The sequence below is a fragment of the Equus przewalskii genome, chromosome 3 (assembly GCF_037783145.1).
Source record: "Equus przewalskii isolate Varuska chromosome 3, EquPr2, whole genome shotgun sequence".
NCBI classification, from domain to species: domain Eukaryota; kingdom Metazoa; phylum Chordata; class Mammalia; order Perissodactyla; family Equidae; genus Equus; species Equus przewalskii.
The window spans coordinates 59,835,306-59,863,242 of record NC_091833.1 but is presented as its reverse complement, the minus strand read 5'-3'; the positions used below and the strand labels follow the sequence as shown (position 1 = coordinate 59,863,242).

Genomic DNA, 27,937 nt, shown 5'->3' with positions numbered 1-27,937 from the left:
AATAAAAAATACTACACAAATGAATTAATACAATAAAAACATCCAAAACTGTGTCCCAAATAAGCAGACATGTGACAAGCTGATACTGGTTTTACTAACATTAAACCAACCAACACGTCTCCAAACAGGGGAAGTGTATATTTCTAAATCTTTCATTTCCTCGATTCTATGACTCTAGAAACATACCGGCAGGAGGATTCTGTAAGAGCTGTTTGATTTGTGCAGGAGAAAGTTCTGTTCTAGTCATAGAAAGGGTTACACCAAGTTGCTGTAACTGCGTTTTTATATTAGTTTGTTCAAAATGGGCATATAGTGTTGTAGCTGGAACTCTTCTTGAAGTACCATTTGGAGAACGCTCAATAACATAAATGACAACTTCTGTCCTGAGGGAAAAATAACCAACTTATAAAATATGGAGCACATAACTCATAGCCACAAATATCAGTGCAGCATGTGATTTTAGAAGGATGCTAGCTGAATTCAGACATGGTTGTTTTAGAAGGGAATTAAAATATTTTTTTCTTAAAATTAGAAAATAAGGAACCCTTACTTGTAAATAAACTTAAATGATAAAGTTAAAATCAGATAGGCAAATAAAGTAGTATCTGTAAAAGGTTTGCTTAGCTGCAAAGTCCTATGTAAATGTTATTTATTATTTTTTCCAGAATTAAGAAGTACTTTGGAGATTCTGTTGAAGTTCATTGGTTGCTTCACTGCAATTAAGAGCAAGAAGTAAAATCTAATTTCAGTTATTATATCTCACTAATAATAATAATTCTTCTAACAAAAAATATCCTAAAGTAAATGTCTTGCCACTAAGTATAAAATTATACGTAAGTCAAGGGAAGTTAATCAATCAATATTTATCCATGAATGAACATAAATAGTAATCAGTTAAAACTTTCCAATAATGTCTTTGTGGCCCTTGATTTGCACACAGATGTGATTAATGTTTCTTCTGTTTCTGAATGAAAAACCTAAGAAATTATTAGCATCTAACAAGTTAAGAAATCCAAGATTAAGAAAAAAGCTTTTAGGGGCCGGCCCGGTGGTGCAGCAGTTAAGTGCGCACATTCTGCTTCGGTGGCCCGGGATCCGCCGGTTCGGATCCCGGGTGCGGACATGGCACCGCTTGGCACCCCATGCTGTGGTAGGCATCCCACGTACAAAGTAGAGGAAGATGGGCACGGATGTTAGCTCAGGGCCAGTCTTCCTCAGCAAAAAGGGGAGGATTGGCAGCAGATGTTAGCTCAGGGCTAATTTTCCTCAAAAAAACAAGAAAAAGAAAAAAGCTTTTAAACAAATGCGTCTATAAATACTGAATAATTATTAGCTGAGAAAAAATATTCTGCTCTGAGATTTCATTTGTGCTTTAGCAACAAAAATACTGTTGATCACTCTCTTTGGACCAAGGCACACAGAAACAAATAGTATATTTAATGTATACTTACTGATCATCTGGCAATGTTTTAATACCCTCTACATTTACAGTAAGGGTCTGGTTTCCTCCCAAAACTTTATGCAATGATTCTACCAATTGCTGTTGCTGGCTTCGAATATCTGTTTCTTTTTTGTTGAAAACTAAAACCACTAGCCCATCTTCATCTTTATTATTGGGCATACAACTATAACCTACTGCCTGTTGAAATGACAAAATAAACGATATAAAAAATATGTACAGATCTTAAGTCAGGTGTTAACATTAACAGCTCAATAAAACAAGAAAACAGCTTAATGTCTGATAATGAAGGGAATAATGATTCTTTCCACCACTCTGTGCCCTAGGAGGTCGCACAATTATAAAGAAAAACTATTTTACCCAAGAATAACATAAACTTATGGAGTGAAATTAAAATTTCCTCTTCAACAGCATAACTAAATAGCTTTCTCCTCTGAAAAACTCTGATACCATTATTGTTGAGTGTTTTTGAACACTTCTGAAACAACTTTGCATGTTATTATAAAAATTACTCCAAACATCATGACCAAAACATAATTTATTTTATTGTGTATCTGACTCATGGAATCTTAAACTAAGTTTTAGATATAAAAGGAAATGATTTACTAAATAAATACTTTTAAAGTACAATAATAACATTGATACCTTACAAATACTATAAAGAATGTCTACATCATTTTATGGCTTCACATAATACAAAACTTTATGAAACAGTTTAGTTTTTTACATAATGTTAAACTTGACAAACTATACCTTTCTAAAGAATTACTCCTTTAGATAGAAGCTTTTTCTCTTTTGTCATCAGTTATAACACTTTAAAAATTTAAATTCACTCTAGATTAGTTCTTCATGCATTTTACCATGTGTATGTTAAAATCAACTTTAAAAAAGAAAAAATTAAATTGTTATATTCAATCTATGTCTACTGTAACTTAGTCACTTAGAAAAAGTGACTTAGTCACTAACCAAAATTATTAAAATTTCAAGTATATACACTCAAAAGATATACTTTCCTTTTGTTAAAGTGATGAGATAAAGAGATGTTCTCTAACCAGATAGGCTGGTCACTTTTTGTTGTTTAACCATGTTCAAGGGTCTGATCCTCAGCCTTGCAGCTCCAAACACTTACGTACACATTGATTAGGTTTAAGAGACTGGCAGGCCACCAAAACTCAAGAGAGGCTCAAGTATAAACAAGATTGCAATACCTTAATTTGTTATGAGAAATACACCTCCAAGCTAACCTAAATATTCTCACGGGCTGATGAACAGAATCTCTGAGAAGTCAAATTGAAATGAGAAGATTCTTTGGTAGGCATGAAATCAGAACAAAGAAAATGGACTATATTGTTTCAGTGGCTTTGGCATCCAACTACAATAGTGACAATAGGATTATACATGCCAAGCAGAACAGATACTGCTGTCTGCTGGTTAGGCTGTACTTTCTTGAACAATGTAGATGAATACTACTAAATTCTAGTTTGGGGTCTCCCCTTTATAGGTGCCAAGCAGACGATTCTCCTACTGTTAACGTTTTTTCTTCAGTTTTAAATTACATTCTAGTCACGTCTTCCTTCAGTCATATTCTGGTCACCTTCAATCACATATTTCTAAGAATCACTTCAATTTTGTAATTTCTGTATTTGTAAAACAAAAGTATAGTTGTACCATGTTCAAAGAGTACTAAAAAACCAAGCAGTTGTTTTCTTGGTATTATTTTAATCCAAATATCATATTCACTCTTACATATACTCTTTAAGTAAATATCTAAAGCAATATTAATACCTTAAATCGGCAAAAGGGATTTTCTTGTGTGAATTCCACTGGTGGAATGTTATTGTTGAAATATCCTTTTCCTGTTCCCCAAAAGGCCTGCAGTTGATTCCATTTTGCCAAAATAGCATCTCTCTCATCTCCCAACAGCGTTGGAGCAGAAAGAGCACTTGCAGTATTTATCAGTTGGTTGGACTGGGTAGGAGCTTGTGTAGGCTGACTGAAGAGACCACCTAATGCTAAAAATGCACCCCAAAATTAGTATTTCAAAAAAGAATCAATTCAGATCCTAGGTATGGTAGGCAGAATAAAGCCCTTTCCCAAAGATGTCCACATCCTAATCCCCAGAACCTATAAATATGTTACCTTACATAGCAAAAGGGACTCTGCAGATGTGATTAAATTAAGAGACTAAATTGAGATTATCCTGGATTATCAGAGTGGGCGCACCATAATCATAAGGGTCCTTATTAGGGAAAAGGGAGGTTAGAGTCAAAGTAAGATTTGAAGATGCTATGCTGCTGACTTTGAAGATGCAGGAAGGGGCTACAAGCCAAGAAATGCAAAGAAACTCCAGAAGCTGGACAAAGCAAGGGAAGGTATTTTCCCCTAGAGCCTCTGGAAGTAACAAGGCCATGCCAACACCTTGACGGTGGCCCCATAAGATTAGTACCATATAGCCTAGGTGTGTAGTAGGCTATACCATCTAGGCTTGTGTAAGTATACCCTATGATCCCAGAATGACAAAATCACCTAATGACACATATCTCAGAACATATCCCCATCGTTGAGCAACACATGACTGTATATGAAAATTGTAGAGAACTGGATTAGAAGCCAGAAGACTTGAATCCTGGTTTATTATAAGCTCATGCTGCAGTCTTGGCCAAGAAATCCCTAGGCTTTATTTTCCTCAACTTTTAAGTGAGATAAACAAACTATGAGCTATACTGATTTACATTCAGCCTCTCCTTTTACGCTTTACTTCACACTGGATTACAGCCACACTAGTCTACTTAGAGTTCGCCAGCTGGAAGGTATCGAGGAACTCAAATTACAAAATCCAATAGACTCTTTTCACGCCATAGCATATTAGACTTCTCATACCTTTCTACCTTCTCAGGACCCTTCTCAGGGCTGTTGATTATTCCTTCAGCCTCCAAAGAAAATCTTCAGCTTTCATTGAACACATATCCTCCTTGAAAAGCTCTTCTCAAACTTCCTGACAATACAGTCTCTCCTGGTTTTATATATCATACTATATACATACATACTTTCATTCATTCATTCAACAAATATTGAGTACCCATTAAGTGTCAGACATAGAGCTCAATACTAAGGATACAGTGGTAAATAAAACAGGTTCTTTAAAGAAACTAAGCATATCAAACAAATATTAACAATTGATAAGTGTCTCAGAGAAGTACAGAGGCTATGAGAGTACTAAATGAGGAGCTAATCAAGCCTGAGAGGGGTCAAGAGAAGGCTGTCCCATTAGAACTTCAGCTAAGGCCTAAAAGGAAGTAGTCAGCCAGGCCATGGGGTAGGGGCAAAGATGATCAGCATGCACAAAATCTCTGTGGCAAAGAGGAGGAGCAGGGAGCAACAGGGAGTACTGAACAATAAGGCAGGAAAAAAATAGACTGGTATCACGCAAGTTAAGGGCTCACAGTGGCCAAAAATGTGACAATCTGAGCCTCAAAAAGAATAATGAATGCAACCAACTCAAACATTCAATTTATTAAAGCTCATGCAATGAAAATGGCAATTTTTAAAAGATCAAAAATTTAAAAAACCTCAACTCCTTGGACACCACTGGAAATAATCAGGCCACCAACAACTTTTTACAAAAATTGTCAAGTAAAAAGAAAGAATTTATCCTGCCTTTCCTATAGAAACTGTATTTCAGGGTGACCAAGCAAGGGGGATAAAGAAAACCTTTTACAGAGGAATTTTAGTGTAGAACTGAGGGCAGAATTAGAAAATCACTAGTTTGCAACCCCTAATAAAATAACTGATTGAGGCAATAACCATCAGTGAATGAAGCCATTAGGTTAAATACCGATGGAGAACTTCACAAGACAGATCAGTTTCACCACCTGAACCCAGTGACCAATCTTAGCATCACTAAAGAGGGACAGCTTCTTAACATGATGCAATAGGAAGCACACAGCACCACCTGCACAGTATTCATGCTAAAAAGTCAAACTCGAATCTAATAAAGTACCTAAAGCTAACTTCATTTACCAGAAATATGGAGGATAAAGTTAAATGATACAACAAGGAAACAAACAAATTTAGAACGGGGGACATTTCACAGGACAACTGGCCCAGTTCTGCAACAATTCATGAGGGAGAAAAAAAGAGTGGGGAATTCTCCACACTAAAGAAAACCCTTAAGAGACATAACAAGAAAATGAATGTGTGGACCTTGTTTGGATCATGATTTGAACCAAGCAACTGAAGAAAACTTTACTGAGACATGGGGAAATCTGATTAAGGACTGAGTATTAGATGATACCAAGGAATTAACTGTGAGCTGGAATGATGTCTGTTGTTAAAGAGAGAAGTATAGTAAAGTAAGGGTGAAATGACATGCCTGGGATTTGCTTTAAAGCACTTCAACAATCAAAAAAAAAAAAGGAAAAAGGCGATAACTAAAACAAGTGTAGCAAATTTCTGACTTTTGTTGAATCGATTTGGTAGGACGTGCGGTCATTTTAGTATTTACTATTCTACTTTTGTGTTAGAATTCTTCATAATTAAAGAATGGTAAGTCTTCACTGGATTTGAGATGATTAATGACCTTAACTATTTGAGTAAAGAAAATAGCAACCAAATTAGTGTGGGCTAAGAGGTAACAGAAGACAGCAAGCAGGGGATCTCACTCTTCTGTAACTATTTCAAGTAGTTTATGAAGGGGAGAAGACAGTGATAGCTGAAGTGAGATGCAAGATTAGTTTTGTTTTGTGGTTACTGTTTTGAGAAAAAAGAAACTTCAGATTGTTTAATGTGAATGAGAAGGATCCCTGGGGAGAGAAGGTGAAGAATTTCTTTTTTGGGGGAGTGGTTTGCTGGGAAGAATAATCAATAGCACAAGGCTCCCCAGAAGGTGGGAGGATATGAGATACAGAGCACAGGTGAAAAGAGAAAAAGATGAGTGCAGAGGGAGGTATATAAGTAGGTTTGGTAGTGGGAAGCTGAAGGAATTACAATGAGAGAGTCTATTTTCCCTTTGAAGTAGAGGTGAAGGCCATGTGCTAAAAGAACAGAGAAATCTGAGATTTAAAGAGAATAAAGGTTTAAAATAACTGTTATAGAAAGTGGGAGGATAAACTGAAAATAGAAACTTTGCAGGATTACCAGGAAATGTTGAGGCCCCAACTTAGGTTGGTGATTAAGAATTTACAGGTACTGGGGCCAGCCTCGTGGCCGAGTGGTTAAGTTCGCACACTTCACTTCGGTGGCCCAGGGTTTCGCTGGTTTGGATCCTGGGCGTGGACATGGCACCGCTCATCAGGCCACACTGAGGAGGCGTCCCACGCGCCACAACTGGAAGGGCCCGCAACTAAAATACACAACTATGTACTGGGGAGATTTGAGGAGAAAAAACAGGAAAACCCCAAGATTTATAGGTACTATTCAATCTTCTATATTGTGATTTTCTCAAGCAGTATCCGGATACACAGTTGGGCTTACACAGTCTTGGGTTGTTTTTTTTTTTTTTTGGCAGATGTGATATAAGGACAAGGAAGTTTAGCATATTGGCAAGAGTGACTGAAATGGAAGGACACAGAATCTAAGCTAGAGAGGACAGTTAAGACAGGAAGAAGCTGAGGGAATAGCAGAAACTGTCAGTGGTCTGCAGATCCTAATGAGGTCTAAGAATAGCTCTAGTGGAAGTAGCTGAAAAGGCAGGCTAAAAGAACAATAGGTTTGGAATGTGTACATTGGTGATTGTGGAATTAGAACAGTTTCAGATGTTGCCAAGGTCCAGGGTGAGAATTGTAGCTAAAGAGAAATGGAGAAGGTCTTTGGAATAAAAGGTGGATGACATGGCTGTTTGAATACATAGCCATGTGGAAGCTAAAATAAGCCAGAAGTTGAAAAGAAAAGCAAGACTAAGAGCCAGTTGCCAAAATTTTCAATGAATAAGAGGTACTATCCAGAAAGTCAGCAGATCACTGAGATTAGATGTATCAGAGATGGTGTAGCAGTTAGCAAGCACCTCATACAAGCAGGGTGTTTAAAAATAAGGCAATGGTGCCACAATCTTTGCAGATTAATCTCAAATTCCTTACAGCAGGAGGTCCCAAATTCATTATGCTATGCCATGCATTCATGCCTTTGTCAATGTGATTCCCTCTGCCCAGAATGCCCTTTTCCGACTTTATCCAACTGCCTAATTCCTTCAAGATCCAGCTCTTCCTCTGCATTCCATAGCACCTTGTATGGGTCTCTTTGGTACTTTCACATAGATATATTTTTATAATTGAATATTTAGTATTCTGTCTAATTGGATGTTTATTATTCTATCTCCTTGTAGACTATGGGCAAGGACTGCAGTCTTCAATCTTATATATTCAACCACTGACATAGAATATACACTCAATAAATGGCTACTACAGAACTGAATGAGCCCCCTTCATTCTGAAAACGAATAGCACCAGACTCAAATTCTCATTTTTCCTAACAAAAGTAAGTGCAACTACAGTAACTTATAGTTGAGAGACTTTATTTCAAGAAACAAAGAAAAAACTTCATTTTTCCTTTCTTCTCCTTAACTACTTGGATTTCCATCATACTTTGTATTTTTGCAGGATAGTAGAAAAGATGAATGATTACAACACTAGAAAGAATAATTCTGAGACCACTATTCTATTTGTCCTTTTGGTTAGAGAATTCTTGAAACTCATGTTTTGTGAAGTACTACATAATCTTCAATGACTGAGTAGGATGAATTTTAGCCATTCAATCAAGTTACCTAAGAAAAATGAAACAAAAGTGATTTTAAGAGGTAGCAGACTGTGGAAAAGCAAAAACAGCATTACACAGGAATTCAAGGAACTTGAATTTATGTTTCTATAATACTTCTTGGGAGGTATATGGAAAAATCACAATCTCTGTTTCTTCTCTTCACCTATAAAATGGAGATAACAAGAATACTATTTCCTAGGGTTCTTGTGACAATTAAATAAATTAATCCAGACAAGATAATTCTGGAATATATTGCCATACCAGCTAGTAAGGAAGCTTATCAAAGGCTAATTCTACGCTTGTGTCAAAAGGACTTGGGAACCAACCTGAAGAGGCTCACACTGGCCAAAGATGGAACAATTCAAGCATCAATAAGGATAATAACTGCAATGGATTAAAAAATAGCAAATGGTTGGGCCAGCCTGCTGGTGCAGCAGTTAAGTTCACACATTCTGCTTCGGTGGCCCAGGGTTCACCGGTTCGGATCCTGGGTGCAGACCTACACACCACTTGGCATGCCATGCTGTAGCAGGCGTCCCACATATAAAGTAGAGGAAGATGGGCACAGATCCAGGGCCAGTCTTCCTCAGCAAAAAGAGGAGGATTGGCGGCAGATGTTAGCTCAGGGCTAATCTTCCTCAAAAAAAACCCCACTAATAATAATAAAGGGAAATAATCAACCAAATAGTAGATGAGGTAAAGTTTCTCGTCATAGAAGTATTCCAACAAATAAATGGAAAAGGAATCATAGGGTTGGAATAATACCATTTTGCAACCCCTAGTGAATTACTGGATCTAGGTAATGATCACCAATGGCTGCTGCTAACATCACAAAAAAGAGAGACAATCAGACATTATATGCCTTTTTTTTGAGGAAGATTAGCCCTGAGCTAACATGCGCTGCCAATCTTCCTCTTTTTGCTGAGGAAGACTGGCCCTGAGCTAACATCTGTGCCAATCTTCCTCTCGTATATGTGGGACGCCTGCCACAGCATGGCTTGATAAGCAGTGTCTAGACCCATGCCCAGGATCCGAACCAGTGAACCCTGGGCCGCCAAAGCAGAGTGCATGAACTTAACCACTGTGCCACCCTGCCGGCCCCTATATGCCTTTTGATAAAGAATACACCACTACTTGTAAAGTACTCTTGCAAACAAACAAACAAAGAACTGACCCATCAACATAAATAAGCCCCTAGATCCAACCCTGGTGGTCTAGTGGTTAAGAATCTGGTTAAGAATCGGTGCTCCCACCACCATTCTCACCTCCGCATCCTGGGTTCCTTTCTTGGTCAGGGAACCACGTCACCTGCCTGTCAAATGTCACATTGTGGCGGCTGTGTGTTGCTGTGATGCTGAAAGCTATGTTACCGGTATTTCAAATACCCACAGGGTCACCCATGGTGGACAAGTTTCAGCAGAGCTCCCAGAATAAGACACACTAGGAAGAAGGACTTGGCCACCCACTTCTAAAATATGGCCATGAAAACTCTATGAACAGCAGCGGAGCATTGTCTGATATAGCATGGGAAGGTGAGAGGATGGTGCTAAAAGACCGGCCATGGTTCTACTCTGTTGTACACAGGCTTGCTAGAACCCAGTCCACTCGATGGCACTAACGAAGACGCAACCCAATTTACAAGAAATACAGAGAACAAATGAGTATGTTAAACAATACTATAGGAATGCAATCAGTAAAGTCCTGAATGAAAAACTCTACAGGACAAATGATTTGATTTTTTCAACAAATAAAAAAGAAAGAGTTAGTGCTAAAAGGGGAACTTACAGAGATTTAAGACAAATAAAACTAAACAATACTATTTACACACTTCAATGACAAAACTGTAAAGAAAAGGAAGCGATCACAATAAAAGGCCTGACGACAGTCCCTCTGATGGGGAAGTGACTAGGAGGGAAATGTGGAGGGCTTCTGAAGAGGCTGGATAAGGTCCACCTCCTGACATGGGCAGTGGTTACAAGGGTGTTCACCTTATATATAATTCATTAGGTTGTACTTTTGTGCAGTTTTCTATATTTGTGTTATTTTTAGCAACAACAAAAAATTAAATGGAATAATACTAAACACAGAGGCCTTATAATCCTAATCATGCCAATCAGTCTTCTCCCCAGTTGCTATCATCATATATTAACATGAGAAGTAGCTTTTGGAATCCTGTAGAACATAATATAATTCTTCAAAAAAAAGATATCCACTATGAACAGTGCACTTCATACTGTTATGGTTTTACATCTGAGGTAAGATGAAAACCTTGGATACTTACTAGTTTGCTGCTGCTGCTGTGTGCTAAATCCTCCAAATCCCAGTCCAGTTCCCAAACCAGTACCTAAACCAGTACTAGTTCCAGTTGTTGTGCCAAAACCAGTACCAAATCCAAAACCTTTGTTCTGAGTGCCACCAAAGAGTCCTTTGAATGAAAAATAGAAATTGCACAAGTCAAAAAAACAAATCTGCCCTCTAGCTCACTTACTTCTACAAATGACCTGTCCGCTTACCAGTAGTGCCTGTGTTCGCTGGGGCAGAAAAGCTGAACGCAGAACCTGCTGTGGTGCTGGTTGTCCCAAAGCCTCCAAACCCGCCTGATTGAAACAGGGTAAATAAAATAGAAAGGAAGAATCTTTTGTATACATAAGAGGTCATTTCTTTTTCAACTTATTTTTATAAGAAATTGCTACATATAAAGACAAAATAAATTGATCTAATTTTTCCTTTCTCTACTTTCAGCATCAATTTTTTAAAAACTATACTACTGATCAAGAAGTCAACATGTTGCAAGAAACAAGCGACTAAGTATTTAAAGTGAAATACCACAATGCAATATATACCCTTCAATTAAAGGAATGATTAACAGTTACAGCTGAGAAAACACGTTAAGCCTACTGCCATAATATTTAACAAACTCTAAAAGGACTATGTACTTTTAGAGCAGCAGGTACAAATTCAAATACCTACAAGATTTAGGCTGATAACATTAATGAGTCAAGTAGAATGGATGTTTACTGACCGATGGAACTGTTCAATGTGAACAGTTTTTAAAATGGCAGCAGTTCCTACCTCCCAGCAGACCACTGCGGCAGAAGGGCAGTTTAGTAGTGTTATATATATATATATGCCCATTTTCCCAAGAGAAATAGAAGATCTACATTCTGCATGTCAAATGTCCAGAATCTTAAACCTAATTCAATTTTTTTTTTTTGCAACTAATTCAAATGTTTTTAAAATAGTGTGCCAAGCAGATCATATGGGCAGACTGTGTTGCCAGTCTGCACCCTTGGCTTTGGTGAATTAATTTATATTCTACTTTAGCTTATATTTCTATTTAGTCTCCATCAATATTAAGCAACTTTTCAAAGGAAACATATCAAAATACTGACCTCTATACAACAAGAATGTGTTTCTTGAAGGAAGAGATAAGGGGGGAAAAAGCCCCAAGTGAAAGGCAGTGGCACAGAAGAGGAGCAGAGCCATCCCAGGCCTCTGCCCCACAACTTGGCAACTATGACAGACACACAAATTTCATTTTTAGATAAATCTAGGGGCGAAATTAATCTCAGTCATATCTAACTTGACATATGAAGGGAATGGAATGCTAGCCTAACAATCTAAAATTGTCTTATGTTTTTCTCCTTATGTTCATTCTTTACCTGATTACTAATGTGGTGCCAAAAAGACTTTTAAGACAAATGTTTGAACTATTAGTGCTGAGTTATGCTACAGGTTTTCTGGGATTCTAGCTTTTAATCTCATATGCTTCTGGTATAAGAGGCAGAGATTCATCAATATTGTAACATAAAAGATATAAGAAGGAAAGAAAAACAACCCTTTGATAGTCATCATATAACTCTGATTTGGAAAATTACTCTAGACTATATGTTGCATATAGGCACAACCAAATACTCTACTTGTAGGTTCTGTAACTGTAAACACTTTGATAAAATCATCTAAAGTAGTGAATATTGTTTTTAATCTTTTTCATTACTCCTCACTTTCATAAAAAAACTAAGATATATTCTGAATTGGCTACACGATAAAAGCACTAGTCTGTATCTTATCATACTCCATGATACCTAAAATGTTTTTTAATAATAGTGGATCTGCAAGGATACAAAATAAAAAAATAAACAAGAATTTCTATCAGCCCTTTGCTGAAGGCTAAGGTAATGAGCACATACAAAAGTAGTTAAAACACAGCTATATTATTACAACTCAAAACTTAACAGTGATAACTCCAAATGAACATGAAATCAAGCAAATATCCCAACAGTTTTATTTATTGTCATTTAATTACGAGCTGGGTGGCGTTGTTTGGAAACACAAATTTCAAAATAATGTTTCTGTTTCACCCAGTGCCAATTTTAAGCAAACAGGAAAAAGTAAATATACCAAACGACAGTGACAGTGATCACTTTAAATATATCTTAATAATAATGGATTATTTATCTTTGGAATTTTCAAGTATTCTTCAAAATGTTTTCAAATCAGATGCCAAGGTCATATTCATACTGCAGTAACAAGTGACTGTCCAAAACATCAGACTTCCCAGTTAAGTTCTAGGGAATAAATGTTTACCAAATGCATATAATTGGCATGGGCATAAGTGGCATAATGTAAAAGATTAGAGACAATAAATTCATATACGAGCAGCTGAGGAACAAGACTTTCATAGAGTCATTGTATACACCTATTTTAAATTTATATATATACACACACGCACATTATAGTTCACGTTTTGCAAAATTTCCAACAAGCATCAAACAATCCATATAAATACTAAAATCTTTGTAATTACCTTTCTGAATGCAAAGATATCTAGCCTACCTTTTGGAACTCAAAGCTATCTGATAAATTAAATTGCTCTCTCTTATCACTTCTCAAAAAATCCAGTAAAGAACTGGGGATTATTTCTATAATTACGTATCTTATAGAAACGTATCCTAATCTGCTGAGTTGACCAAAGAAATACACTATTGTCATTATACAGTTTAAAAAATAAGACAGGTTACTGCTGTTCGTATAAGACTTGTTTCTCTTGGGAAACACAAGGACAATCAAATGAAATTCCAATGGAAGATGCAGGAAAAATGAAAAAATGACTGCAGGAGTCCAAGAATCCCAGGAAAACGGGCCTAACTGCTGAACTTATACTTTGAAAGAGATAGCTAATCGTTTGGAAGATATATTCCACTCAAAATAATAATCCATTCAAAATTCTTATCGCTTGGAAAGTATACTCTGTTCAATTAAACGCAAATTTAACAAAGGAACATTATAACTTGCAAGAGTTCCCCAAACCAAATCTTTTAAGACAGTCAAAACTTGATACAAATGTTTTTGATTCGACATTAGGAGATGAATTTTCTTTCCTTATTAGACAAGTCACTGTTCTTTCCCAAACCCGAGAAACCACAAAATATTCTTGGACTCCAGCTCCCAACATTGGTTACACATACGACCCGCAGTATCTACCTGCACTTGCCAGACTGTTACCAAAATTGAACGGAGTCGCCGAGGTAGTAGAAACACCGAAATTCCCAATATTAAAGTTCACTGCAGGATTAGCAGTTAATCCGAAACCCCCAAAATTAAACCCACTGGCGGTGGAGTTGGCAGTCTCAAGCCCACCAAATCCTGATAGGCGTGTAGGCAAAAAAAACAAACAAACAAAATTTTAAAAGGGTGGAGGGAGAAGAAGAAAAAGAAAAGAAAGCGAGAAGGATTAGAAAGAGTCAGCAGGAGGTTTCACAGAAGTGAACAAAGACAAACCCTGACTTGCTCTCAACGGGGTAACCGCGGGAGCGGCGGGGCCAGGAGGCCGGAGCAGGCGGTCCCCCCGCGAGGGCCGCAGGGGCCGGGCTAGGACGGCGGCAGCCGCAGGGCAGCGGCGGGGCTCCGCAGCCCCATCCTCGCCGAGCCCGCGGCGGGAGCCGGCCGAGCGGAGGGGAGGGCAGGGCGGTCTCCGTCCCGCGGACAGCAGAGCCGCCGCCGCTCTCTCCGAGTCCGCCTCCCCGGCAGCGGGAAGCGAGCCCTGGAACGACAGTGCCCCGGGGGTCCCCCGCGCGCCGTGCGAGCCCCAGGGCGGGCCTCGAGTCCCCCGCGGCCTCCTGAGGGCCGCCGCCCGCCCTTTCCCGAAGCCCCGAAAGTCTCCGCGCGGGCACGAGTCCCCAGGGTCCTCCAGCCAAGTCTCGCGCCGAGGGGGCAGACCAGAGGCCTCCCCTCCTCCCCGGGAGAAGGTGCTGGGAGCACTCACCCGCGGGGGCCGCGGTGGCTCCAGCGGTGCCCGAGGTGCCCGACGGAGCCCCAAAGTTGAAGGCCATGTCGCGGGAGCAGGGGACCAAGGCGCTCCTCCCGCGACACTCGGTGCACTCCGCTTTTCGGTCCGGCGAGGAAACTGCCCCCGGATCACGAAGTTCCGCCTCTTTTCTGGCCTAGCCTAAGAGGCGATGGAACGCAAGGAAAGCGTAAGGGGTGGAGGGCGGAGGGAGAACGTCCCCTGGCCGGCGAGCTTCCGGGGCTCTGCGGCTTCGCGGGGCGTGGAGCGCCCCCGGCTGGAACGCTGGGAAGCTCGCGGGGGCGTGCCGCCTGAGAGCCCTTAATGACTGGCTCAGGGAGGTCCCCTGGACAAGCTGCGCGGGAGGCTGGATACGAGCGTGTCATGAAGACACAGGAGGAAGGAGCGAAGTCCTCCTCCGTGCCGGAGGGTCGGCGGCTGATGCTCACACGAAGATTCACGAGGCAGCCTGCCGTCCGGAGGGCAAATTAGAAAAAAGGCTAAAGAGGTGCCTCTGAGAATTATGTCTCTTTAGTTTTTTTATATACGAAACCTTGTAGAGTTGATTCTTTAATCTATGTGCTTGTATAACTTTAATAAAAATAAACAATAACAAAAAAGCCGTTGTATCTGCCATACTTAAAAATATCCTTGGACCCAGCAATGCTACTTCTAGGAATTTATCTTATAAATGATTTGGCAAAATTATGGAATACAAGATTATTTGTTACAGCATTGTTTATAATAACAAATGACTGGAAGCAAATAAGGGTCTGCTTAAATAGTTGCATTTATACAAAGGAATACTATTCAGCCATGAAATGAGAAGAGTAAAGCTCTTTATGTACCGAAAAGAAAGATCTCAAAGGTAAATTGCACGAAAAACACACAATTTGGAACACTGTATATGGTCTGCTGCAATTTTGGTGGAAAAAAAGAGGGCTAGAATAAAGAAATACACGTATTTGTATAAAATATTCCTGGAAAGATACATTAAAAAATGAATAACGTCGGATGCCTCTGGGATGATGAACTGAGTGGCAAGGAGATGGGTGGAGGGAGACTTTGCACTAGAAATCCCTTTTATGCTTTTTGAAAATGTAAGTGGGTTACCTATTCAAAAAATTAAGTAATGCTAATAGCGGTAACTGCAGGAGTGCCAGCGAGAGCGCTGATATTGGGATGAAGACAGCAGGCAGGAAGATTGAGGAGCCGATGGACTTGTGATTGAGGGGATGTGGAGGCGAGGGGAAAGGAGGAGACTAGCAGGAGTCCCCGGTTTCTGGCTTGTACAGCGCGGTAGATTGTGATGCCATGCCCTGGTACTGGGAATTTGGGAAGAAGATGAGAAAAAATGAGTTCCTTTCTTTACTTACTGTATTTGAGGACAACCTGACTGAGGATATCCAGTAGGTGTTTGGATATATGGGGCTGAGGCTGAACAGAGAGGCCCAGGTTTAGATTGCAGTTGAAGTCAGGGAGTCAATGGGATTGTCAGGGAGAGAGGATCAAGTGAGAAGAATTTGCGGCAGGGCGCCAGTATTAAGACAGAGCAAGCCGACAGCCATGAAGGGAGCCTGAGAGAGAGTGGCCAGAGGAATGGGAGAAGAACCAGCAGGGCAGAATCGCAGAAATTATGGATGGAAGGGGAGAATGATCAGGGATGTAAAAGGGTAGGAGAATATTCCTTTGATGGGAAGCCTTCCCTGATCACCCTTTCTGAAATAGCACATCCCACTCCTGTCACTCTGGCTACTTGAATATCTTAGCACTTACCACCACCTATTTATCACGCCCCCCACCCCCACCCCACTCGCCCTCTCCATTTATTGTAAGCTCCATGAGGGCGAGGAATGGTTGTTTATTTGCTGGTCGTATCCCTAGTGCTAGCAGAGTGCCTGCCCCCACGACAGACCCTTATTCAGTACTGTGGAATGAATGAATGAGTTCCTTGACATGTCCCTCTCCCTTGCCTTTCCCATATTCATCTCCAAGTCTTACATATTTTGTCTTAAAATATTTCTAAAATACCTCATCTCCACTGCCATCTCCCTGGTTCAAATTACCACAATCTCTTGCCTAGACCAGGGATCAGCAAACAACGGCCCACAGGCCACATGTAGGCTGCTGCCATTTTTGTAAGTGTACTGTATTGGAACACGGACACATCCATTTGTTTACGTGCTATGACTGCTTTCGTGATACCAGAGCAGAGGGGAGTAGTTGTGACAAAGAGGCTTGCAAAGCCAAAATTATTTTCAATGTGGCCCTTTACAGAAAAGGTTTGCCAGTCCCTACCTAGGCACTGCAGTAGCCGCCGCAGTGCAACGAGCGGGACTGTTGGACTGTGCCCTTAGCAGTTCATTCTGGGTTGCCTGGAGAATGAGCTGGCTGTGGCTAGGGGTTCTCCCTTCTCCTAGAGGAGGGGGCTGCATCCAGGCTTAGATCCCCTGGAACCAGTGTCTTCACCCCAGCAGTAGAGATGATAACATTCCATGGGCAGCTGGCATTCCTGGACAACTTCTATAAGCCACTATCACCCCAAATCCAAACTGCCTGTTGTTCAGCAGCTTGTGTATTCCTCCTTTGACAAGACTGCTTCTTCACACTTGCCCTATAGAAAGGGGGTCTAGAAGGTGGATATGTTCTTCTTAGTGAGACCAAACAGTGCTCTGGCTCTTGGCTTGCTTCTCCATGGGATGACAGGAGAATGGAGGGTCTGTGCCTTCTTTTTTCTAGCTGTCCTGGCCCTATAAATTTTTATTTTCCCCAGTAAAACCCATTACTTAACCCACAGTGTGGCTTTGTGGAACTCACCCTGGAGGCTACTGCATGACACCCAGATAAGATCCATCTTACCTGCCAATGGGGACCCCAAAGGGACGACCCAACACAACAGCCTCCTAATTGACGTCCTGCATCCATGTTGACTCTCTTCCAATTTCTTCACCCTGCAGCTAGAGTGGGTCTTTCTAAACAAACCTGTCATGTCTCCCATTCCCCCACCCCACCCCAATTTACAACACTTCAGTGGCTTCCCTTTGGTCAAAAATAGACCAAAATCTTTAACATGGCTTAATAAGACCCAACAATGACCTGACCCCTGCCTTTCTCTCCAGCCTTATCTCCCACTATTCTTCTCCCTCTGAGCTCCAGCCAATCATTTTCTCAGTCACTTGTAAACATTCTCCTTCCTGCTCTTGGGCACATCCTCTTTCCTCCGTTGAAATGTTTTTGCGTAAGTAATACCTACTCTCCAATCTCAGTCAAATGTTACTTCCTCGTAATACCTACTCTCCAATCTCAGCCAAATGTTACTTCCTCGGGGAAGCCTTCCCTCAACTAGGAATGTTACCAGAGCATCATGAAACTTCGTTGAAATTTTACAGTGATGATTTTTGGTTACTGTCTGTTTCCCCCACTAAACCATTAGATCTATATGTCTCTTTTTGGTCACCAGTGGCCTCGTTTATAGTGCCTGGCATAAAGTGGCTGCTCAATAAAATTGGTTTAACACTGTAAGTATAGTGTAGAAAGAAGCTAGGCCCTAAAGACTACATATTGTACAATTCTATTTATATAAAATGTCCAGAAAAGGCAAATCTATAGAGACAGAAAGTAGGTTAATGGTTGCCGAGGGCTGGGGGTGGGAATGGGGATTAAGTGTAAACTGGCGTGAGGGGTTTTATTGAGATAATGTTCTAAAACTGTACAACTGAGTAAGTTTACTAAAAATCACTGTAGTGTACATTCAAAATGGGTGAATTTTTATAGTATCTAAATTATCCCTCAATAAAGGTTTAAAAATAAAAAATATGTTAGTTGAATAAAGGAGACTATAGTTATTGTTGGAAATGGGACCTGTATCTTGTGTTAAATGTGTATCCATGTTTCTGGACTTTGTAATCTATACCACGCACCCTATACCACACTTTCTTAATTATTGTTCATGGGTATATGCTTTAATACCTGGCAGTACATGTCACCCCTTGTTAGTATTCTTTTAAATCTATTTTCTGGACTTTTCTTACTCTTTGAGTTGAAATAATTAGACTTGGTATGTCAGAAAGTTCCAGGTGTCTCTACGTACATTTGAGGAAGCAGAAATAGATAGAAGGAGCTTCTCTTATGACATAAGACACTAAAATCAGATTTGGGATTCCTACGAAGCACATTTGCTAGGGATCAAGAGTCCTTAACACATAAGGACATTTGTAACACTGAGCTAGATATTTTATGACTGATCTGGATTTGCTCTGATTTCAGACATAAGATGCAATATTATTGGGATGAGAAAAGTTTTAAAGGTAATCTAAATTTTTTGTATTAATAACTTTAGTCCAAACATCACCAGAAACAAAAGTCCAGTACCTCTCCAGTAGCTCTCTGGTCCTGCCGAGCCCTGCTGGGTGGACTGTCTGCAGTTAGTTTGCATTTACTTGGAGGCAGATCTGAATAAGGATGTTAGTTATTTGGGAGGAAGCAGCAGCGACGGGGCAGGGAGAGTGAGACAGGGAATGAAGAAATGATACTAGGACGCGGTTCCCACTGTGGGCAATCCTAGCTGAGGAACCATGTCGAATTAGCCTGAGAACTGTTCCTCTGAGGACTCAGACATTTATCAGCTGCCTCCTGCCCCCTTTGGTTGAGCGTTGCCCTGGGGACATTAACTCCTCAGTGCTCTTGAGGGGCTTCCAGGACCTGGAGAAAGCCCTGAGGCAGAAAAGGCAGAGTGTGTGGGACCTGCTTGAGGTAGTGTTGGCAGGCTGCCTAAAACCGTCCACCACAGCAAAGCTGAAATCAACAGTGGTCGGGGGATGTAACTCAGGCCTGCATCCAACAAGAGGGCAAAGGGCATCTTTCAAATGAAACCCCATAGAAAACTGCACTTCTGATGACATAACATACGATTTTCAGTACAATTTCATATAAACTTTTTTTTATTAGTGAAACATTCATTGCATTAAGGATAGAAATATACATATCAAGAATCACATGAAATGAACCAACTATATAAGCTACATGAAGAGCATTCTGGTCAGTATTCTCTTTAATAGCCACAAGCAATTAATTCCAGTAATAATGCCTAGAGCGCCAAGTATGAAGGTCACCTTCTGCAGAACTCATATCTTGGGCAATTTAAATAAAAAAATTAGCCTCCCTTAAGTAAAAACCCCAATAGGGGTTAGTCGTATAGAACTTGCTCCACTTGACCGTTAGTGATCTTTCTAGAACAGGAAGGAATAAAGTCTAGCGGGAGAAGTCTGGAGCTAAAAGTGGCAAAGCCCATTTTCCCGTCCTGTGTTCAACTCTCAGTTTTCCCTGAGAGAAGTGAGGTAACCTCTCTCTGACTTGATTTCTCCCTAAGTTGAGTATCATAGTACAGGACGCCCGTATTCTGTGACTGCGACAATCCTGACAATCACAAAGACTTTGAGGGCCTTTCCAGGAGAATGGCTCCAAGAGAATGAGCATGAGGAATAGTTTGTTATTTTCAATGTAAAACCAAATAGGTACATTCTTTCTTCTTAACTAATCTATAATCTTGACAGCAGTTTATGGGTTTGCCACAGACTTGCAGAAGGAAAATATCAAATGTATTTTCAAGCCAAGTAAATATTAAGAATCATGACATGGATATGGAAATAATATGTTTTTGGTCTCCCTGCCTGTGTGAGATTCAGTCTGAAAGTGTACGTCATTAGCTGTTATGTTATCATTCATAGTATTCAAAGATTTCTCCCTTAGATAGTTATATCCTAATAACTGGACGAACCAGTGGGTGTGCACTGGCTCATCAGTTTTATTAGTGTGGATAAGTGGATGCATAGAAGAATAAAATATGCTAGTTATCTAGTTAAATATTGAGAAATGAAAAAAATCTAGATATTTGAGAGACAAAATATTTTGATTCAGTTTCTCACATTTTGGTGATTTAGGGTATCTATAGGTTCTATCTTAATTTACAGAGAAGTTGAGAGTTTAATGAATTGCCCCTTGAAGAAGGGAAACATATCACAAGTTGCGTTAGCGTAGAGAGAAGGAAAATCAGGGCAAGTAAACTAAAAGGTTCGTTACCTCCATCCTGGGATCAGAAGCTACGTTAGTGAAATCCAGGGATTTTTTTTTTCTTCATTTGCTTACAATGAAATCCAGCTTTTTAAAAAAATCTCATAGAATGATTCAGTTAAGAAATTCTATGAGCACTTTGCCAGATAACTGTATAGATTTCTCAATCAAAAATGAATAGTGAATTTGGAGAATCAAAGAAAATGCCCTTAAATATGCGTGACTTCTGTGACATAGGATGGTTCCCAATCCTCTGACTTAGGTTACACTGATAGCCAAGAGGTCTTCTGAAGAGAGGTGGCTCTGATGCTGGTCCTTTCTTTAAAGGGACCTTTCTTTAAAGCACTTTCTGTGCAGTATTTGAAAATTATTCTGTCAGCAAAATGATTGTCACAGGAAGTATAGGACACATGTCTCTATACAGTGAGTGACAGGGAGCCAGAAAACATTGAGTCTGAGGAAAAAAGAACAACTTATAAAAAGAATTTCAAAGTTACCAAGAAGACTGCCCCCCAAAAAATGTCTCTTCAGTGTGGTCAGACTTCCTGAAATTTATATGTAACTTAGGCTGTAGATGGATGGATTTCCCATATTCATAAATAATTTTACAAATAATCACTCAATAGTATTGTAATTACTACAGCATCGTATTTGGCAAGGGTGATGGGGGGGAATCAGTGGCTGATTACATTCTCCAAACACCTTTCCACACATCAAGATCATTTTGACTAAAAAAAATAACAAACTATCCACAAATGTCATAACTAGCATTTAGTTCTACTCTCTATGAAATATCTGTACTTGTCCTCACCAACATTATATATGCATTCTCCCAATTCACAAAACTACAAGTAAAAAATCCTCAGGTTTTTTAATCAACTATCAACTCACGGGCACCCCCCACCAAACACCTCCCCCCACCCAAGCCCGGCCCCAGTGGGTTCCTACCCATAGGAAAGTAGTCGGAACACGGAATCATTTTCCTGGAGGAATTTCGAACCAAAGATTAGCATGAAATGAAATATGTAATTTTTTAAAAGACTAAATCAGCTGCATTTGAATGATGTACTAACTGAGGCTACCATTTTACCCTGGGTTCCAAACTCTCATTTACTTCTGCATTCAGGATGAAATGAATGGAGGAACAGAACATAAAATGGTATGTATGTATTTTAAGCACAAAGTCTGGTGAACGAGGAGGCATAGTGAATAAGGTTAGACCAAGTAGCATTAACAAGCGATGCAAAGACATTCTAACCACAACAGTGGTCACAAAATTCTGGAGCTACCAGCACCCAACAACAAAAAATATTACTATACAAGAGTTTATTAAATACTTGCTAGACAGTGAAAAACAAAACAATTTGTGAGGGACCACAGGATTTTATAAAGCCTAATGGCCAACCATGTCAGCCTGTTGTAGTTTAATTCCAGCCGGAATGCTCTCATCACTTGCCAGCTCTGGGTCTTCTCGCCTTCTCTCTACAAGAGGCAACAAGCCTGTGAGGACGCAGACAGTTTCCCCACGTCCTGGTTCAGGCGAGGACAGCTCACACGGTTCCTTCACCAACCTCTGGCCGTGATTAGGTTCGTATGAGAGGCGCTCTTTCATCTGCAGTTCCCTGTGACTCAGAAGAGAGAGGACAGCGAAGTTAGGTGTCACGTCAGAAACTTGTCCGCAGATGTGAAAAGCTGAGGGCAGTGGTGGAAGGAGGAGAGTGACAGGAAGGCAGTCATCCCACACACCTCTCTCTTCTCTCAGCCTGCTTCTTGCTCTTTCTTTAACATTTAGCGCCAACCTTCTCGCGGTGGCCTGCTCTGACCACCCCCTGCCCAGTGCAGGAGCAGCACCCTCACTGTGCTGACCCAGACTATAACCCTCATCACACTCTATTGAATTCCCCTCCTTCCTAGTTTCAAACCTACCAGAGAACAATGTCTTGGAGGTGGTGGGTGCTCAATAATTGCTTTGTTGAATACGTGAAGACGGTTAACTGTAGGAGCAGTAATAACATGGACATGGGCTTTCTTCTGTGCTTGTGAAAATCTCAGTGACTGCACAGTGTCAGACTGGAAGTAAGATCCACAGATGGGAATGGCAAAATAGGTGCCTCACACCTAACGTGACGGCCATGGTTAGGAGACACAATGGAAGAAAGTGGAAGGCATGGAAATCCGAGCTAATGTTATTCAGATGGTTTCCGCCTATTTCGTTTCCTACTTCACATTTGCCTCAGACACTCAGTTGAGGCAGCTAGGAGGAAAACAAAAAGCCTTTGCTGTAAAAAGGGAAACTGCTGAGAATTTAAGTAAGGCTTCTACAGAAAAGGCTCATTGAAGGTATTTAGGCCCCTAGGTTGGCCTGCTGGTCACTTAGGGAGGCCAACCGGACTCTGTTTATCCCATCCATTTGGGGTTGTTCCCATCCTTCCAGGAAAGTAACTACCCCCCCTGCGCCAATCATTCAATATGCAATGATGACTCAGTGGCAGGTGTGTTCTGATACATCAAGGATTCTTTCCAAGCAGGTCTCTCGCTGCCATGCTCTCTAATCTTGGAGCAGTTGTATCAAATAACTAATGTTTACTGAGCTCTCACTAAACGCCAACACTGGGCCAAGTGCTTTATGTATGCTGCATCACCTATTCCTCACGAAAAACTCCTAAGGGAGGCTCTATTATTATCCCATTTTACAGATGAAGAAACCAGGGCACAGCTTCTATGGTCACCCAGCTATTAAAGTGGCAGAACCGGGATTTGAACATAGGCAGTCTGACACTGAAGCCCAGGTGCTCAGCTGTAATATATTCTTCTTTCAGGTTATTTTCAAAGATGTAAAGCTTACAGGGATTCATTCCCACCAAGAGGGCCCCCAGTACTGGGCAGTCCCATTCTATCACCCTTCCTTCTTTGACACACTTGTCTTGCTCCTCATTTGGTCCAGCAGTAATCATGAAATCACTGCGCCCAGCATAAAATCTCAAAATCCACCCGAATGAGCCAGCTGACAGCCCTTCGAGGCACAGCTGAATTCCTCAGGGAACGCTATCCAGTGAGGGAGAAGTCCTCCAGCCACTGCTCACCTCATCCAAGGATCCCTGTCCTCTGCATGCAAGCCAGGTGAAGATCAAACCGAAGAACACGCCCAGCGCCATGACAATGTAGGGGATGTTGGTGATGATCAAAGCGGTGTTAATTACCGACTTCAGCCGACTCGCAGTCTCTTGATCAATGAGAACACTCTGGGGCGGGGAGGCAAGAAAATAGTATTCCCCTGATTACTAAATATCCAGGGGGTAAAGTTTCTTTCTATATCTTCCTTCCAAATCATTAAACATAATTTGGGTATGTCCTCCTCTTAGCAAACCAGACATACTGAAAATCCATTCATAAATTAGAGCAGCCAGGTGAGGCATTTATTCATACACATCTTCCCTTTGCTCCTGAAGATGTTTTCCTCTCAAAATAGGTTGGAAAACCCACCAACTGGGAGAAAATATTTGCAAATCATCTATCCAACAAGGGGTTAATCTCCAAAACACATAAAGAACTCATACAACTCAAGAACAAAAAAACAAACAACCCGATCGAAAAATGGGCAGAGGATATGAACAGAAATTTTTCCAAAGAAGATACACAGATGGGCAATAGGCACATGAAAAGATGCTCAACATCACTATCATTAGGGAAACGCGAATCAAAACTATAATGAGATATCACCTTACACTGTTAGAATGACTATAATTACCAAGACAAACAACAACAAATGTTGAAAAGGCAACCCTCACACACTGCTGGTGGAAATGCAAACTGGTGCAGCCATTATGGAAAACAGTATGGAGATTTCACAAAAAATTAAAAACAGAAATACCATATGACCCAGTTATCCCACTACCGGGTATTTATCCAAAGAACTTGAAATCAGCAATTCAAAGAGACTCACGCACCCCTATGTTCACTGCAGCATTATTCACAATAGCCAAGACGTGGAAGCAACCCAGTGCCCAACAACTGATGAATGGATAAAGAAGATGTGGTATGTATACACAATGGAATACTACTCAGCCATAAAAAATCAAAATCATCCTATCTGCAACAACATGGATGGACCCTGAGGGTACTATGTTAAGTGAAATAAGCCAGATAGAGAAAGACAAATACTGTATGATTTCACTCATATGCTGAAGATAGATAAACGCATGGACAAAGAGAACAGATTAGTGGTTACCAGAGGGGAAGGGGGTTGGGGGGGTGGGCATAAGGGGTAAAGGGGTACATATATATGGTGACTGACAAATAATAAGGTACACCTGAAATTTCACAATGTTATAAACTATTATGACCTCAATAAAATAAAAAATAATAATACATATGCAATAAAATAATTCTTTGGAGAAAAACACAGGTTGGAAAAGGGAGGGAAAATATTCAGAAATATTGAGATAGTATCATTGTTTTGTATCAGATAACTCCAACTCATTCTTCAAACTCCAGCTAAGCATAACTTCCTTCTAGAAATTTTCTCCAGCCACCTCAGGCCTAGTCAAAGGCCCCTTTATGTGCTTCCCACTGAGTCTCTAAAATCTTCCATCACTGTCTTCACACTCTGCATTCTAACTGTCTGTTTACCTGTCTGTCTCCTTGTGACTATGAGGTCCCTGAAGGCAAGATTTTTATGTGTCACCTCAATAGTGGGTAGAGCATCCTGTACACAGTAGGTGCTCAATTAATGTCAGCTGATTAAATGAATGAATGTATGGAACATTCTAACAATGGTATGTGGAAAAGTATAATTTCTCTCTTGTTTAGATCTATACTAATCAGGACCAAGGTCTAGATAGAAAGTATTCAGGGAAGTCTTGAGGCTAACCAGAATTCCAGAGGGTGTTGACAACCAAGGAAATGTTCTAACAGCACTTTTTGTATGCAAGGCAAAGGTATTATCACCTTAAACTGTCATGGGTGAGATATCTGGAAAGCTTAATTCCATAAAAGTTCCACGCAACAGATGAGACTTTAGCTTAATTTAGACTCAATGTGCAACAGACTGAGGCAGAGGGTGGGTTCCAGGGCTGCTTCTTCCAATCAATGGCTGAGTCCATCAGGGTCAGAGTTTCTGCCTCTGGAAAAAGGAGATGGGAGAAGAGTCTCCAAGCCCACTCCCAGGTCTAATGTCTTATTTTTCTAGAGTAGAGAGAAGTCAAGTACTTCTAGGAGGCACCAAAAGCACAGCTTTCATTCCATCGTTCCCAGGACCAAATCTAGTCTTCAACAAAAAGCAGAGCAGAAGATGGGGTGGAGGGGACTTCAAATATGCCACAACTAGGAAGAGAAGCTGCCAGAACAGGGCCATTCCTCATTTTCAACAAGCTCTGCTTTCACACCCCTCTCCACAGACAATAACCGTGATGACCCAGGAGGTCCTGTAAATTGATAAAGCTTGCCTGAATTTTTCCTATCAAACAATAAAAGCCTTGTCTTAGAACTGTAATCACAAACCCTTCAAAAGTTTATAAACGTGGCTACCAATATAATGCCAAATTTAAAAAAAAAAGCTCTAAAACTGTATCTACAGTATGGTCCCAACTACATAATATCAAAACCAGAGAAACAGTAAGAGGCAACGGAAGCAGATGTCAGCTGTACCTGTCTCTGAGGGACAGGCTTGTCAGTGACTCACTTTTTAAATATTTTTAAATTCTTTTTTAATTGAGGTCTGACATATTATATTAGTTTCAGGTGTACAAGATAACGATTCCATGCTCATACAGTGATTCGCTTAGTAAGTATTTTTTAAATTTCCTAAGAGTTCTATAAAGACCACAAGTTAGTTTTACAAACTGTAAAACATTGAGTGATTTTTCACAAAGTCATTATCAGCAAAAATTTTACAACACATTGTTGAGAAAATAAAGCAAGTTAAAGACAATATGTCAGTCTAGCTCAAGTTTTGTGAAAAGTGACTTTTATTTTCCCTTTTCTTGCTAATCTCTGTTACTAAATTTTCTAAAAAGAACAAGTATTTTTAAGGAATAGAGAAAAATAATAAAAACTTTGAAATACGCAGCTGTTAGCAACAGAAGCCAGCCAATCAAGAATTTATTGAGAGGAAAAAAGGCTGCAATTTAAAAAAAAAAAAAAAAAAGGCTGCAATTTTCCCCTCAAAACTGGGTGGAAGAGAGAGGAAAATTAAGGAGACAGAACTACATACAGTAAATGTGATATGTAATCTGGAAAAGAGTTGATCACAAGTATCTTAAATAGCAGGTGTTTCCTGAGCTTTCAGAATATGCTTTTATTTATAAAACTTCAACTTATACATAACATTTATGGATAAAATTTCTGTAGGTACACTATGAAAGAAATAATTCTTCAGGGAAACTCCTGTTGTTTCAACTAAGACAAGAACTGTTTCCTAAAATTCATGATATATATTTGTTTACCAGAAAGTAGGAAAAAACTCTGTGCTATGATGAAGGATAAGGCAACCAGTATCGCTGAAACCAGTGGGCACGTATTGTGATTTATTTAATCACTTCTTCAACCATTTATTTAATCATTGCTTTAACCAATTTACATAAAATTTTCATGTAATGCTGCAAACCATTTTAATTTTACTCTCTTTCCCTCCTCCTCAACAATGATCGGTAAACTGACTGCATTTTACAAACTGGCAGGGTTTCAAAGACGGAGGAGACCCCACGAGAGGCTGAACTGGACATCTATCCGAGGCTATTTATTATATGGCTATTGATTTACATTATGTTTCTCACATAACCAGCTTCCCAGAAAGGAGTTTTACCCAAATAATGCTCTTGAGAAGGGAAATTTCTTTCTGCCATTTTCAAATCTCATGGAAGGCCACTTCATGTAAACATACAAACAGAAGTTTTCTGAGGACAAGCAGGTTTTTAAAAATCCCCTTTCCCCTGTCTCACATCTTAAGTTACACGTAGCTACAATAGTGGACATCATAAGGGAAGTTTCCCAAGCTTCCACAGCTAAAACACACCCGGGACTCCCTCCCAGGACTTACCTCATTGATATACATCACGGGGAAAACCAAGGTTCTAATGTTTCCTGTTTCACTACAAAGACAAAAGATGAGATTATTTTCTAGACATCTTCATTGTAATGGCACACTGGTCTAGAAAGATAAGTTTATATAAAAACTCCAGCACACATTTCATTAAATTAACCAGAATTGATGCAGACTTCTTAATTATCTTTGCAAACACTTACCAATCAGAAGTTAGATTCCAATTTGTCAGTCTGACAATTCCAAGTCTGGCACATTTACGTAAAGTGTTTTTAACTAAACACAAGATCCTGAGAGCAAATTCATCAAAATGATTACTATTCTCCCAAGAGTT

At 40.0% G+C, this 27,937-nt stretch overlaps 2 protein-coding genes and 1 long non-coding RNA gene across 5 annotated transcripts in view; 1 reads left to right on the top strand and 2 right to left on the bottom strand.

The window, feature by feature from the left end:
• The window catches only part of NUP54 (nucleoporin 54), a 28,654-nt gene extending 13,775 nt beyond the window's left edge, over nt 1-14,879 (bottom strand). Inside the window, exons 1-7 of one of the 2 annotated variants that reach the window (XM_008537201.2) lie at nt 14,475-14,879; nt 13,694-13,855; nt 10,723-10,806; nt 10,491-10,634; nt 3,245-3,471; nt 1,452-1,639; nt 187-383 (exon numbers count right to left, since the gene is read on the bottom strand). In XM_008537201.2, coding sequence (XP_008535423.1) covers nt 187-383; nt 1,452-1,639; nt 3,245-3,471; nt 10,491-10,634; nt 10,723-10,806; nt 13,694-13,855; nt 14,475-14,541 — 1,069 coding nt within the window. In that variant the 5' untranslated portion in view covers nt 14,542-14,879. The remainder of the gene's footprint in view (nt 1-186; nt 384-1,451; nt 1,640-3,244; nt 3,472-10,490; nt 10,635-10,722; nt 10,807-13,693; nt 13,856-14,474) is intronic. The other variant, XM_008537203.2, reaches the window with a different exon arrangement.
• On the top strand, nt 7,212-13,496 carry LOC139082555 (uncharacterized). The gene is made up of 3 exons (XR_011538668.1): nt 7,212-7,390; nt 7,779-7,930; nt 10,952-13,496. It is a non-coding gene; the product is annotated as an uncharacterized lncRNA (long non-coding RNA).
• A 4,538-nt stretch (nt 14,880-19,417) lies between the features above and the next one.
• Nucleotides 19,418-27,937, bottom strand: part of SCARB2 (scavenger receptor class B member 2) — a 68,654-nt gene continuing 60,134 nt past the window's right edge. Inside the window, exons 10-12 of one of the 2 annotated variants that reach the window (XM_070612770.1) lie at nt 27,601-27,652; nt 23,648-23,806; nt 19,418-22,186 (exon numbers count right to left, since the gene is read on the bottom strand). In XM_070612770.1, the coding sequence (XP_070468871.1) occupies nt 22,148-22,186; nt 23,648-23,806; nt 27,601-27,652 (250 nt within the window). In that variant the 3' untranslated portion in view covers nt 19,418-22,147. Of the gene's footprint in view, nt 22,193-23,647; nt 23,807-27,600; nt 27,653-27,937 lie in introns of both variants that reach the window. The other variant, XM_070612769.1, reaches the window with a different exon arrangement.